The sequence below is a fragment of the Eimeria tenella genome, genomic scaffold (assembly GCF_000499545.2).
Source record: "Eimeria tenella Houghton genomic scaffold, Eth_scaff35, whole genome shotgun sequence".
Classification (NCBI taxonomy): Eukaryota; Apicomplexa; class Conoidasida; order Eucoccidiorida; family Eimeriidae; genus Eimeria; species Eimeria tenella.
The window spans coordinates 174,539-188,959 of NW_013543232.1; the positions used below are offsets into that span (position 1 = coordinate 174,539).

Genomic DNA, 14,421 nt, shown 5'->3' on the forward strand with positions numbered 1-14,421 from the left:
AATACGAATTCACAATCACGCACACGCGCTGTTTGCAGGTGTAAGTCCACTGTGCCTACAGGGTTGAGAATATTCGGGCGATGTGTATGTTTTGTACGTTATGAACACCCCATGACAAATGCGCACATATCTATGGAATACACTTTACGTTATCGGCTTCTGACCTTAATAATTCACAAATTTAGCTGGCTGCAGGCAAACCACGGAATGCAGCCTTGTGAGACCGCTCCTCCCGCACTTTACTTTGGGGCGTTCGTGCGCACCTCACGAGTTTAGCATTCTTGTGTTGTTCGATCTTCATCGCTCGATAAATAAAACCTATTTTAAAAAAGAAGTGCTTTTACTTCATTGTTCTTCTGCCTGCTCTCGGGAGTCAGGGCTGTCTGTACAGCTAGGCCCCGCTTCACCGAGCCGAATAACTCTCCGCATCGACTGCTGCTTCCTCTTCGCTAGCTGATCCAGCTTGTGCGACAAAAGCACGTGATCTTTGGGGCCCTGCATGCAGCGGGAGAGGAGCCGCGCCTCCCTGTCTGACCCGCTGGAGCTGTCTCTGGCTTTCTGTTTGCCTTCCTGTGTTTTCTTTTCAAATGCCGCTCCTGCTTTCTCAGAGCTGCAGGCCTCCTTCAACGCCGCGTCATTGCTGCTGCTGCGGCTGCGGCTGCTTCTGCAGCTGCTGCTGCAGCTGCTGCTGCGGCTGCTGCTGCAGCTGCTGCTGCAGCTGCTGCTGCAGCTGCTGCTGCAGCTGCTGCTGCGGCTACGGTTGCTGCTGCTGCTGCTGCTGCTATGGCTGCGGCTGCTCGTTCCTTGTCCCCTCTTCTTGTTAGTGTTCTCAGCTTCTATCCTTCTGTGCACGAGAGATTCAACCGTCGATACACTCCGAGCTGAGGTGTCTGACAAGCTCGACAAATCCGAGGACCGAAGACAGCTGGGAGCCCATTTGCAGCTTTTCACGAAACGCAGCAGCAGCCGCAGGAACCCCGCTGGATAAAAAAGGCAGAAGACAACAGAACACATAGGGGCAGCAATAGAAAAAAAGAGAAAGAGTCTGCAGATGCCAACGAAGGTCATTGGCAACTGTCAGTGCTAGCCTTTTGCTTTTCGTTGAGTCAAGTCTATGCTGTGCACTAATCGCGTGTACGTACACTTCGCGAGTTCCTTCGCGTAACGCGCACGAATGGCGGCGAGTTTGTTATCAGCTTTCCTCACTTGGCGCTTCAAGGAGGCCTACAGGAAAAAACAAAAGAAAGAAATAACCAAAAGTAGTGGTCAACAAGAGAACAAGAAGGAGAAGCCAAAAAAAGACAAATGTAACGGGCCAAACCCCCAATGGACTCGAAGAGAGCAAAATACTTAAACAAATAATTACACTGAATTCACTTACCATCTCGTTTTTGTCTCCTGTTTGCCTTGCAACGAACCAAAGAGGCTGAAGAAACAGAAGGCATGCCAAATGCCCCCAAAAGCCGATAGAGAAGAGCAGCGATATGAAGCTACCCAAATGGAGAACTACTTATTCAACTAAATACTCCGTATGTTTTCTAGGCAGCAGCAACGTACGGCAATTCTTGACCTCGCTTGCACCACTCGTTCGTATTCTGCTGCTAGGACTTGAAGTTTAATTTTAGCTTTGTTCCTCTTGCGAAGAAGGCGACGGAGAGGAGCACAGCTGTAGCAAAAACGCCGCCAGAGGTCCCCTATAAAGCTGGCGTCAATCAGCGCAGCCGAGCTCGCCAAGGCCAAGACACCCAGTAAAATCAGCACTATGCTGTCCCACAGACTAAGGCGCAGTTGGGCATCCTGTCTGTGGCTGCTGGGGTTCACTCTGCTGCTCTTGCTGCTGCTGGTCTTGCTGCGCTTGCTGCCGCTGCCGTCGCCGCTGGTACTACTGTTGCTGCTCCCTCCGCTGGTCTTAGCGCCAGTAGTTTTGTTAATGCTGCCGTTGTTATTTCCGGCTGTTCGATCCTCGCCGCTGTTTGCCCCCTGGGGGGTGCCATTTTTGTTGCCACTGTTCGTGACGCTTGCCCCCTCCTTGGGCTGTACATGCGCCTCGGCTGAGCTCTCCCGAGCTACCTCTCTGGGGCACACAGGCGACGCATTCTTCAACGTTTCCAGTTTACAAGCACTTGGGCATTTGCCTGCTGCTGTGGTGTATGGTGGGCCCCCAGCTTGGCCGCTGGCGAGCACCTGAGCTTGCGATCCGTCGTCTGGGGCTCTGTCTGCTGAGACAAATCCAACAAAAGAAATTAACGTGTTCGCAAGAATTAAAAATACTAAATTCATCGACCACCCCATGAGATGCATCGCAACGGAGTGACGACAAGCATGCGCATGCAGGCACGTGCTCGAATGCACGAACAGCTGTCAATTTGGGATCCTACACTAAACTTATTCTCTCTCTACAGACTTAAAACAAACCGAAAGATCTCAAATCGTTTGGCCTCATTTTGTTTTCATGACCCAGAGACACCTGCGTCACTCAAAGCTGCACGGGGCTGCTGTGTCGAAACTAATCACTAGAAGGCGGGAGTGGGGCTTAACGGGACCCATGAAATGAAAAAAATGGAAAAGTTAAGGTGATTATCGTAAAAAATCTGAATGTTCCTTCTTTCACACCAATATCCCCTTCGATTACTTTCAGGTACCGATGAATTCTCTGCTTCGAAACGCCGCCTCCATTGGCCGGCGCTCTTTGTACACGGCTGTTGCCTGTTCGCGCCCTTCTAATTGCAATCTAGTAAAAACAAATGGAGGGTGCAGCGTAGAAGGTGTACTTTCCTCCTCCGGAGCCCAGCATACACTTCACCAGCGGCAGCAGTGGCGGCACTTTTCGTCTGCGGAGAAACAAACAGAAGGCGCAGGCTCGGTTCCTGCCTTTGATATTGAGGGGAAAATTAAAGTTGAAAACCCCGTAGTTGAGCTTGATGGGGATGAAATGACCCGCATTCTGTGGGCCTGGATCAAAGAGAAGCTAATCCTACCTTACCTGGACGTTAATTTGAAATACTTTGACCTATCGTTGCCCAACCGCGACGCCACCGATGACCAAATCACACTTGACGCTGCAGAAGCAATTAAGAAGTATAATGTAGGGATTAAATGCGCGACAATTACACCTGATGCTGCTAGGGTTAAGGAATTCGGACTAAAACAAATGTGGAAGAGCCCTAACGGGACCATCAGGTGCGCACTACCTAATTCACGTGTAAACCGAGTTGGGCGTGTCTCAGTTTATCAATTTTATTTGGCTACACTGAAGGCCTCTGTCAGGTCACCTTTATTGCCAAATCCAATTAGCTCATGGCAAACTTAAGTGACTAGGGTTTCTTGTCATCAGTTGGCGCCCTCACTATCCAAGCGGGGCTACACTGCATTGTATGAAGTGAAACAAAGTTGGGTCGGGCCGAAATGGTAATTATGTCGCGAGTTGTTCTCATGGTAGTATTTCCCACTCTCTGGCGAGCTCATCGCTGAGCCAAACTGGGTGGCTCCTGCCAAACGCCACAGCCGCGCAGGTGGGGGCTTTTAGGAAACAGAAGAGTTCAGTGTTCAAGATCAAAGCAAGCAAATAGCAGCAGCTGAGGGGCAAATCAATGCAGGCTGAGTGTGTCTCCGCAGGAACATACTGGACGGCACAGTTTTCCGCGCTCCCATTCTGATCAGCAACGTGCCCAGGCTCGTGCCCGGATGGCGAAAGCCAATTGTTATTGGGCGCCACGCGTATGGCGACCAGTACAAGAGCAAGGCGTTGCTGTGCGAAGGCCCGGGGCTGTTCGAGATGGTCTTTACGCCTGCCGACAGCAGCAAGCCGCCCCAAAGAGAAGCCGTCTTCAAGTTCGAAGGACCAGGCCTCATGCTCTCCATGTACAACACTGTCCAAAGCATAAGGGGCTTCGCGCTCAGCTCCTTCAACTTCGCTCTGTCCCAGGCAAGTCCAGGAGCCCTTATGTCTAGGTCTTAAGCCGTGAGAGCTGGAGCCGCATCCCAACACGCAACGTATGGCTTCAAACGAGACTTGCAGACAAAAAGGCCCAATCTCCTAACAGTTGGTGCCGTTTGCCGGCCCAACGCTCTTGTACATGCGCATTAAGCCCTTTTCCGCGAAATTTATGTCCGTTTTCGTGAAATTTAAACCCTTCTTCATTGACTACACACCCTTCACCATTCTCAGATGCCACTTTGTAGCATTATACTTGTTATCTGCTTCCGCGCCGAACCTGACAACAAGTGGACTGGTTGATGAATGTTTTGACGTAAGGACTAATTTGGTGCATAAATCAGCGTCAATAAATGAACGGACAGACAAATACGCAGTAGATGGACTCGCTGTGCTTGTTCGTGTGTGAGCTTTTTTCCAAGTGCAACTTGATGCGTTCCATTTGATTTTGATTTGTTCGGCGTTGCAGAAAATGCCGCTCTATTTAAGCACGAAGAACACTATCCTGAAGGAGTACGACGGGGTGTTCAAGGATATCTTTGAGGAGATCTACTTGACTCAGTTTAAATCCAAGTTTGAACAAAACAACATTTTCTATGAGCATCGCCTTATTGACGACATGGTCGCCCAGGCCCTTAAGTCCGAGGGAGGCTTTGTCTGGGCATGCAAGAACTATGATGGGGACGTGCAATCAGACATTGTGGCTCAAGTAGGCGTTCAAATTAGCTAGTTTACCTAATCAGAGAGTCGTATTGCCGTGACGAAATAGGGAGAATCGAGAAGGTAGTACTTCGTGAGTATGCGCAGTGGGCCTCTGTGTGCCTGGTGAACTATTCGCCCAGCCGGTGGCTTACGCGTAATTGAGAGTCGAGCTAGTGAATGAGAAAACAATTATTTTGCCTCAGGGCTATGGATCATTGGGCTTGATGACCTCTGTGTTGGTTTGCCCTGACGGCAAGACGGAAGTGAGCGAGGCGGCCCATGGGACTGTCACACGGCACTACAGGCAGCACCAGCAGGGACAGAAGACGTCTACAAACCCCATAGCTTCTATTTTTGCGTGGAGCAGAGGCCTTACGCACAGGTCAGAGCTTGCTTGGTCCCCAGGGGTCGGAGCTACTCGCGGCTGCTGAAGCGCGGCGACTTTGTGCAGCCTAGCTCTCTTGGTGTATTTCATTTCAAAAAGGCGGCGGAGCGGCGGCTCTGCGGAGGCCCTGTGCTTGGCTTGTTACTAGCGGGGATAAAGTTCTGTCGTTGCTCAGCTAGCAGGCAGCCAGAGCTCAACGTTTTCATACATTTCTGCCATTCGCTCAGGGCCAAACTCGACAAGAACTCGCGCCTGCAGCAGTTTTGTCTCGCCCTCGAACGCGCATGCGTACAGACCGTCGAGGCGGGGCTCATGCCGAAGGACCTGGCCATTTGCGTCAAGGGAGCCGAAAATGTCAAGGTAAATTTGTCATATTGGTTCGAAGAAAGGAGAACGACTTCGCCGTTTCAGTGGTGACCCGTCGCTTAATTAGCTAATCGGCCAGTCAAAACTTCCCTCCATTTACCAATCAGCAACGAATTAGCGAGCTAGACACTGGTGCGAAGGGTGCAGGGGGCGTGAAGGTGATTTTGTACTGCTGGTCAACTGAGCAGTCAATAATCGGTTAAGTACTCTTTTAAATTGTCTGGCGTGCACTAAATAAGTAACATTGGAACGCGGAAAGTGCAAAGTAGTTCCCCCCGCTGATGAGGACAGCTACTCCGCAAGAGGCGAGCATCAACCAAACGAACTCGAATTGACAAGCAGCTCGTGACTCATCAGTTCGTCTGCGTTCGTGTAACAGCCTAATGTGCATTTTTGGTACTTAATTTGCCCTTATGATGTTCGCCTGGAGGTCGCCTGGCCTTAAAACGAATTAACGAATAGCTGAAGGGAACTGAAGAGCAATGAATTTGCTGGACAATTGAATGCTTGTTTGTTGCAGCCCAGCGACTACTTGATAACTGAGGACTTCATCGATGCAATTGCGGATACGCTCAAAATGAACTTAATTACACACCAGCTGCCTATACACCACAGCAACAACAAGCACAAGCTCAGCAATCCGAACTGGGATCACTATGCGCCTTCTGAGCATAACTCAGAGGTTGTAAGTTCAGGAGTATGCCGTACTGCTAACTAAGCAATGAAGATTGTTTTGCCAGTGCGCTCACCTGTTTGCAACTAGGATAAATTGATCAAAACGTATTTTGTGCGTCTCACTGTGCTGTTTTAGAATAAATAAGCAAATGGGTGTTTCTCTACAAACTCTTCCAATGAATTGTGGCCGTGCATTGCGTTGCTCCTGCCTCACGATTGTGGCGAGTGTGTTGTGCAAATTCGCGCTCGCTTTGGTTTAGATTAATCATTTTGTTTTGCTTGATCAGTTTCCTTCCAAAATCACACAGTTGCTTCATTTGTTTGTGTGCTCGAGTGTATGTGCGCCTGCGCAGGACGACCACGACGGCCACACTAAGTAAAGAGGAGAACTAGTACCTCCAAACATACTTAGAAGTCAGCATAAATTAGTGACAAAGCAAACGAAGTGGAAACCAAATGAACTGGTGGAGATTCTTCTGTTGAATTATGGCGTGTTTTTTTAACTTGAATTCAAGTATTCATTTTTTCAGGGTGCCCCTGGCAAAACATTGAATTACGTTGCGCTACGTATTGAGCACTCTCGCCCTACTTCATTAGAAAGTGCTCGTTCCGACCATACTGGACAGTGCTGGCAATGTGAATATGAACAAAATTCAGATAAATATGTAGCCACCCAGACGGACGTTTACAAAGCTTTGAATGCTATCAGCCCACATATAGCTGGACTAAGAGGGTTGGCCTTTGGTTTGCAGTGCCCAGCAGCTGCACCTGCCACTACGTCTCAAGTAAACGAGCAAACAGGTATACGTTGATAAGTATACGGTAGGTTTTTGTTTGTGAAGGGAGGCAGTGGCTGTGTGTGTGTATCATGGGATGAGGGAGACCGAGAGACTGCTTAGCAACAGGTATAATCGGGTAGCTTCGGCTGTAAAGTTAGCTTTCGTCTTTTTTTTATTTGCGGATTTTCCAACTTACCTCTAGGTGCATTGCTTTCCTTCCTTCAACTGATACATTCATTCACTCATTTACTTTTCACTCGTGCACTCACTGCGTTTTGTAATCGATACTTGTGGTAATCCATTTGTCAATTCATGTGTTCATTATATGCAGTACATAAGTACGCCGTTGTTGTCCTGTTACACTATTCATTAGTGCGTTCCTATGCATTTGTCTTCCTCTCCGTAAGACCGCCAACCTGAGCCAGAGACATGGCCAAAAATGCAAGAAAAGGAGTTAACAAACAAACTGCGAAAAGTCGAGTAACCGAGGGACGCGACTGCACAAACAAACGCTTATGATGGGCAGACGGTACTCACGGCTTTGTCACCATGACTAATACTATTTTCGCTTTGGTACAGTTATTCCGTTTACATTTGCTGATTATTAGTACGTTTATCGTACAACATTTAGTGTGCACAACAGGTTCGGCAACATAAGAAACACTACGTAGGCCTAGGAAGTATGCCCTACAAGCGCTATACACATAGCGCTTGTAGGGCATACTTCCTAGTTATTTTGCCAGTGGGTCCACGCCATCATATTTACATAAGACATCATGAGTAAACGTGTACGTATGTCGCTCTTTTCACAGCCAAGCCACCTTCGCTATTCACGTCGTCAGAATTGCTATATCTTTATCTAGAACAATTAACTACCTGCATTATTGTTGGTAGTTTAGCAGCAAGCGTTGCATTTCTGTTACCATTATTCTCTCATATCATCACTATTCTTATATGCACTAGCTATATTACTGTTGCATATGTCGTTATGCGCATTTTTGCTTTTACCGTTACTCACACATATACTCAGTGGTGGGTATTCTTGGGGTTTAACATGTGTAAGATACGCCGTCCTCGAGACTCTGTGCCTGGTGTTGCTGCTGCTGTTGGTGCTGTCGCCGCTGTCGTTGCTTGTGGTGATGTTGCTGCTGTAGGTGCCGCTGCTGCTGGTGCCGCTGCTGCGGGTGGTGCCGCTGCTGCAGCACATATTCGATTGAATAAAACAAGGAATTGGATACATGAACTAGCTATTCGGCTCGTATCTGCGAAGCCGAAAACATGCAAAAGAAGAAAATGATTCCTGTCTGCATCTGCCTACACCAGTTCCCGCTTCAAAACCTCATGAATGTCCCATAGACGAGGGTTTTCATAGTACTAGTGTCTTCCATTGACCCGTTATATGTCTACTGTGTGTCTATTGCTAAACATAGAGTCCGTAGCTTCGATATTCCTCAACACAAAAGACCAACGAAAGCTAAGTCGCTGTACATGTGTACGTATCCTCAGTGCAATCCGTGTATACTCATTGCTCATTCCCTAGTAGTCTCTATAAACACTGCTGCTGCTTCCGTTGCATCCACCGGCCTCCGCTGTCCGTGCCGCTGGGAACTTCGCCTGTTCACTTCACTACACTGTTGTATTTCGGGTTTCGTTTGTGTCTGGAGCATTTTATTCCTATTCGCCTTTCTTTGCTCCCGCCACTGCCTGTTCCGCCCGTTTGCCGCTGCATGCTGTCCGATTCCCCCCGTATCTCGCTCGTCTAGCCGGGAGTTGCCTCCATATTTATCAGTTGCTAACTTACTTCCACACGTAGCGCGTAACCCCTCAAGAGAAAGCAGCACCACCAAAGCATCTAGGACTGCAACTCTAGACCGCAGTCAGTGCGATGTGTTGCCTCGGTCTCAATATATCAAATTTAAATGTCAAACTCAAACTCATTCCGCACAAGACGCACTAAACTATGGATAGTTTATCGCCCACATAACTCGAGCGAAGTAACTTGGCATAACTCGTAAATGGCTTGGCACCTTGCAAACAAACTTACGGTGTAACCTATAGAGAAACAAACAAAATGCTTGATTTTTGCGTTGTGTGTGGACCCAGTCCTCTTGGAGGGGCTTGGCACGCAAACATAATAGCACTGCTTCCATTTACGTAAATCGTCCCGCGTACTGGGCTGGGGGACTGTGGGGCAAAACATCACTGCGATTTCATGAAAAAACTGAGAGATATTTACCTATTCTGTGTGCCTAAGACGCAGGAGAAACAAAATGTGTATTTACTTATTATTACGGCTTCGTAATAATCCTTTAATCCGTCCACCTCCGTTTCTTATTCGTCACTTGTCCATCCATGGTGTTTCCCAAGGCTTCCAGCACCAGTGCAAGTACCAACAATCCACTACGCATCTGTTGCAATTCACACTACTATTTTATACAGTTTACTCGTGTGCCTGTATATCATTTATTTGTCATATTCACGAGTCAACAACAACCTCCCTCTTGTCCTGTTTATTTTCCTTCTTGTGTTTCCCCCTCTTCTGACTTTCACTTTCCCCGGGCACCCTAAGGTTGTCAGTGCCGCTGCTTTCATTACTGTTTGTGTTAGTGCTCGTGGTGTTACTGTTGTTGTTGTTGCTTCGGTTCAAGCCGTGGCTAGGGCCAGCATTACTTTTCTTATCGTTCGCAAACGAACGAGCCCGTAGCACTTCGTCTGGAGGAGGCCGCTCGCAACGGCTGATGCCCCAGATCTTCTCCGCGTATTCGCGCATGCATCTGTCAGTGCTGAACTTGCCCATGGATGCCGCCGCCTGAAATTTACAAAATAAATAAAACAAACCATTCAAATAGCAATCTAGGGCGAACTACCTTTCCAAGGGTGCCAGTGTGCCTCCACATCCACTGGTCTCTCTGCCTGCCGTTACGCCTTCAGGTTCCGAGTTTGCGTCCCAGCAGCCCATCCCGACGCATTCCTCGAATTAGGCTGCGTGGCATCGCATGCTGCTCGGAAGAATACGAAGCAGCAACGGCAGCAAAAGCAGCAGTTCACACCTTAATAGATAGGCGCCACCATTTGTCTGGATTCTTGTACGTCCTATCGACCTCGTCTTGAGCTCTGCAGTAATCTGGGAAGTCATGCATAAGAAGATAATAGTCCCCGTTGTTTCCACTTCCGTTGTTGCAAATCGTGTCCAAAATCGCACAGAAATCTCCATGAGACTTGTCGTCGCCGCAAGCCAGAGCCCCAGAACGAATCCAGTCAAACACCTCGCGCATGCGGTGATCCATGGGATAGGAGCCGTTGCGCGCCTAAGTGGAGCCAAAAAGCAGCAGTGTTTGCCTTGTGCCAACATTTGAGTTTTTCTATAAACTGAAGTAACCAACTAAATCCGCTTGATCAGACGACACTCTCAGCCCCAATTCGTCAGATTCTTCACACACGCATGTACACGATGCAGTGACTGCTGGCATGAATGATTTGCCGCCCACTATTTACTGCCCACTTTAACTACGGTTTACCTCGCTTCTCATCTATTTTCAGTGCTCGTTTCATCTCTCATTTCACATTTCCAGAGAAACAACACGGCGCTACAACTAGAATGCTGAGGGAACCTCCATTCCCATAACTTCCCACTCATCTCCAAGTATGGACACGCTAATTTGCGCTACTTGAATAGTCTCACCCGTTCCCTGACATGGTCTACTTCATGTTCTTTGGCCCCGAATATGAACATGGTTTCATCGCCGCCCTCTTCTCTTATCTCAATATTGGCTCCGTCTAGCGTGCCGATAATTAGGCCTCCGTTCATCACGAATTTCATGTTTGAAGTGCCTGAGGCTTCGGTGCCTGCAGTGGATATGTGCTGTGATATATCGCTAGCAGGGATTATAACTTGAGCGTTCGAGACGTTGTAGTTGGGCAGGAACACAACCTGTACACCAAATCAAACTTCGGTCCAACCCTAAGTATGACTCTCTGCTGATGTGCGCAAAATATGGCTTACCAAACTAATGTGTATAGAACAGTAAGTTCATACGCAGACACATTTGTACCAGCTCACAAGTACCTCGCACGCCTCTACAAGGTAAAATGGACACTCCACACAAATGAAAGCAACGGCATAAAAGACGGCCAGTGAACGAACAGACAAGCTAGTAAAATTCTGCCTAGCCACCAATGCCTTTCAGGACCCATCCACCAGTCCGCCATGAGAGGCGCCCGAGAGGCGCCCGACCAGCTGATATTGTGGAAACGCACAAACAAAAATGAAGATCAACGGAACAAACGGAACAAGTACACAGGTAAGTACCCAATATACCTTCACCTCCAGAGCAGCAATACCGCCTCTGAAGACGCCTTGGATAACTTGAGTAGCCTGCTTACCTTGAGGTACTTGTCGACATCTGGGTCGTTGTTGACAATCTGCGCAACATTGTTTGCCATTTTGATGATGGTCTTTGCAGTGTAATAACCCGGCGCCGCTTTGCCCCCAATGAGGCACGCCCTAGGGAGCATGTTGCTCCTGTCTGCTGGTTGCATACGTTTCAGGGTGAGATATCTGTGGATAATGTAGATGATGTTGAGCAGCTGGCGTTTGTATTCGTGGATTCTCTTGACCTGTATGTCGAATAACATGGTGTCCACATCAAGCTTCACGTTGCAGCGCTGCTCGACCCAGAGAGCAAGCCTCCTCTTGTTCTCCTTCTTCACCGCTGCCCACTCTGCCCTGAACGAAGGGTTATCTATGTGGTTCATCAGGCCTGCAATCATGTCCAGCTCCTTCAGCCAGGAGTCCGATCCCAGCCAGTTGCTGAAAAGATCCGCCAAGCCCCTGTTCGAGCAGTAGATCCAGCGGCGTGGGGTGACACCATTGGTCACATTCAGAAACTTATCATTAACCCCTTGGCGAGAGTAGAACTCGACGAATTCTGGGAACAAGTTCTTTTTCACAAGCTCGCTGTGGATCGCTGCTACACCATTTACGTGTCGGCCACCTATCACTGCCAAGTTCGCCATCCTTATGCGCTTCTCGTTGCCTTCTTCGTAAATTGACATGCGGCCAATCTTGTTCCAGTCGTCTCCAAAGATAGACCGTGCCTCGTTCAAGAAGCGGAAATTTATCTCGTTTATAATCAACAAGTGCCTGGAACAAACACCCACACACAAACACCTAAAAGCGTGCAGACCTCATGCAGCCAAATTGTTGTTGATGTGGGCTGCCGCTGTTGCTGTGGCGCTGCTAGGCTGTGTTTTTTGAGAGGATACATGGCACACGTATAGGTGGCCATTCCATGTACAACCGCCCACAGACACGCACTCGCATACGCACCAATTTGCATACAGGCATTAATACATGTGATACACCTAAGCACTTCTACGCATACAGAAACACAGAGCTCTATATGCTTCATACAGAAATGTAGTCGCACTAACGCCCGTCAAGCACTCTACTGCTCCCTTTCCTCATCTCCTTCCCAAACACGGCCACGTAAAGCCAGCTGAAAGCGACTACGAATAGAGAGAACGCGGCTGGGGAAAGTAAAGCCAGGTTTACCTGGGCAAGAGTCTTGAAATGAGATCCGCTGACCACTTCTCAAGAGCTTCAGGCAGCACAGTGTGGTTCGTATAGTTGAAGCAGCGCCTTGTCAAGTCCCAGGCGGTGTCCCAGTCCAGACCCTCTACGTCCAAGAGTATCCGCATCAACTCCGGGATGGCTATGGTTGGGTGTGTGTCGTTCAGTTGGCACTGAATCTTGTCCGGCAGTTCCTTCCAGTCGCGGCCAGGCACTTTCTTGAAGCGACGCAGCACATCTTGGATTGTGGCGCAGCAGAAGAAGTACTGCTGCTTCAGCCGCAGCTCCTTTCCTTCCATGGTGTTGTCGTTCGGGTACAGCACTGCCGATATCGACTCCGCATTCTGCCGTTCTCGCACAGATTCCAGGTAACGCCCGACGTCAAACAAGTGGAAGTCGAACTCCTTAGACGGGCAGGCTTTCCACAGCCGTAGGTTGATCGTATTGTACGTGTCGAATCCTGGAATAGGCGTATCGTAGGCCATAGCCTGCACTATCTCGCCCCCAACCCATTTGCTGCGCATGCGTCCGCTCTGAGGGTCCCTATACTCCTTAACGCTGCCGTAAATGCGGACGGCGTACGTGCAATCTGGCCGCTCGATCTCCCATGGGTTCGACAGAGTCAACCAGTAATCAGGGTACTCCACCTGCCGTCCATTCACTATCTTCTGCTCGAAAATGCCGTACGTGTAACGAATGCCGTAACCCCAGCAAGGCAAGTTCAACGTAGCCATCGAGTCTAGGAAACAAGCAGCCAAACGACCTGCAGACGAACAAGAGAAAAAAACAAACGGTGAGTGAACACGTGGCCTAATGCCACCAAAGACCACTAAAAGAATGCCTTCTCAGCTCCAGGTACACCCTAAATAGAGGAATGCGTTCTCAGCTCCAGGTACACCCTAAGAAGAGGAATGCGTTCTCAGCTCCAGGTACACCCTAAATAGAGGCAGCGTTGAAGCATACGTACCGAGACCGCCATTGCCTAGAGCCGGGTCGTGTTCAAACTCGTAGAGCTGCTCCAAGCTGAAGCCCAAATCTGCAAGGGCCGTCCTGTAGTTTTTCTCAATGTCCAAATTGACCAGCGCATTTTGAAAAGCTGTACAGAACAGAGCAGATAAAGAAGACCCCCTGTCCCACTACTGGCCAGCGCATTTCGAAAAGCTGTACGAAACAGAACAGATAGAAAAGGAAGACCGCCGGGCCCACTAGGGCCCACAAGTGAGCAGAAGCCGCGCACAAACACTGCATGTGAGCATCCAGGCCCGCCATTCCAGAAAGGGATTCGGATCTCCGTCGTACAACGGTGTTGGGTGTCTCGTGCAGACAACTGGGTAGCCTGAACCTGAACGGGAGAGTCATCGGTAAATTCGGAATGTGTCAGGCCTCACCGCGACCCAAGAGGAACTCAAGGGAAAGGTAATACGCCCGTTTTACGTCCTTCTCATGGAAGAACGCATTAGTGTCATTGAGGGTCTCAATCAAACGGTCGCGAACAGAGAAAGCAGCTGCACGGTAACACGACTCCGGGTCGAGGTTGAAGCGGGTCTTCGCTAGGGTGTACTCCTACGGAAATATAGCAAAGTTGCTCTGCAAGCGGCCTTGGTCAGCCAAAACTAGGTCATTCGCTGTTTGCAGTATGATAAAATTCGCTGATTCGCTGCGAAGAGAGGAGTCCCATGCACACCTGGAATGAATTAGGGAACGACGCGACCTACCACGTGGTTGACTATGCTTCTCTGGATGGAGTGCACATCAGAAGGAAGATAGGTTTCCATCAGCTTCCACAGTTTTTCCTTCTTATCGTCCGCATGCGGGTCTTCTACGACGTTATACATTCCTGGTATCGTCCTCGGCACGGCACCAGTCAGTTTAGAAAAGGAAGCCTTGCGCTTCATTTCCCAGTGCTGGTTGGTGTCGCTGGTAAACACATCCTCAACTCCGGTCGCCATTTTCACAAAGTCGGTTAGGAGGCGCAAATACAGGAAGAGAAGAAAGAAAGCGAGGAAGT

General features: G+C 49.0%; 4 protein-coding genes across 4 annotated transcripts; 2 read left to right on the plus strand and 2 right to left on the minus strand.

Moving 5' to 3' along the window:
• Positions 1-345: 345 nt before the first annotated feature.
• On the minus strand, positions 346-2,301 carry ETH_00024065 (uncharacterized protein; the record flags this gene model as incomplete). The annotated part of the gene is made up of 4 exons (XM_013376477.1): positions 346-980; positions 1,143-1,224; positions 1,382-1,426; positions 1,558-2,301. The coding sequence occupies 4 exons, from the start codon at positions 2,299-2,301 to the stop codon at positions 346-348; spliced, it is 1,506 nt and encodes a 501-aa protein (XP_013231931.1).
• Positions 2,302-2,644: 343 nt separating this feature from the next.
• ETH_00024070 (Isocitrate dehydrogenase [NADP], related) lies at positions 2,645-3,958 on the plus strand (the record flags this gene model as incomplete). Its single annotated transcript, XM_013376478.1, has 2 exons — positions 2,645-3,180; positions 3,616-3,958. The coding sequence occupies 2 exons, from the start codon at positions 2,645-2,647 to the stop codon at positions 3,956-3,958; spliced, it is 879 nt and encodes a 292-aa protein (XP_013231932.1).
• A 448-nt stretch (positions 3,959-4,406) lies between these two features.
• ETH_00024075 (isocitrate dehydrogenase, putative) lies at positions 4,407-6,442 on the plus strand (the record flags this gene model as incomplete). Its single annotated transcript, XM_013376479.1, has 5 exons — positions 4,407-4,643; positions 4,840-5,018; positions 5,249-5,381; positions 5,908-6,072; positions 6,416-6,442. 5 exons carry the CDS (start codon positions 4,407-4,409, stop codon positions 6,440-6,442), a joined length of 741 nt encoding a protein of 246 aa, XP_013231933.1.
• Positions 6,443-9,317: 2,875 nt separating this feature from the next.
• Positions 9,318-14,362, minus strand: ETH_00024080 (glycogen phosphorylase family protein, putative; the record flags this gene model as incomplete). Its single annotated transcript, XM_013376480.1, has 8 exons — positions 9,318-9,650; positions 9,892-10,149; positions 10,524-10,772; positions 11,225-11,984; positions 12,396-13,176; positions 13,381-13,509; positions 13,802-13,976; positions 14,129-14,362. 8 exons carry the CDS (start codon positions 14,360-14,362, stop codon positions 9,318-9,320), a joined length of 2,919 nt encoding a protein of 972 aa, XP_013231934.1.
• Positions 14,363-14,421: the final 59 nt, after the last annotated feature.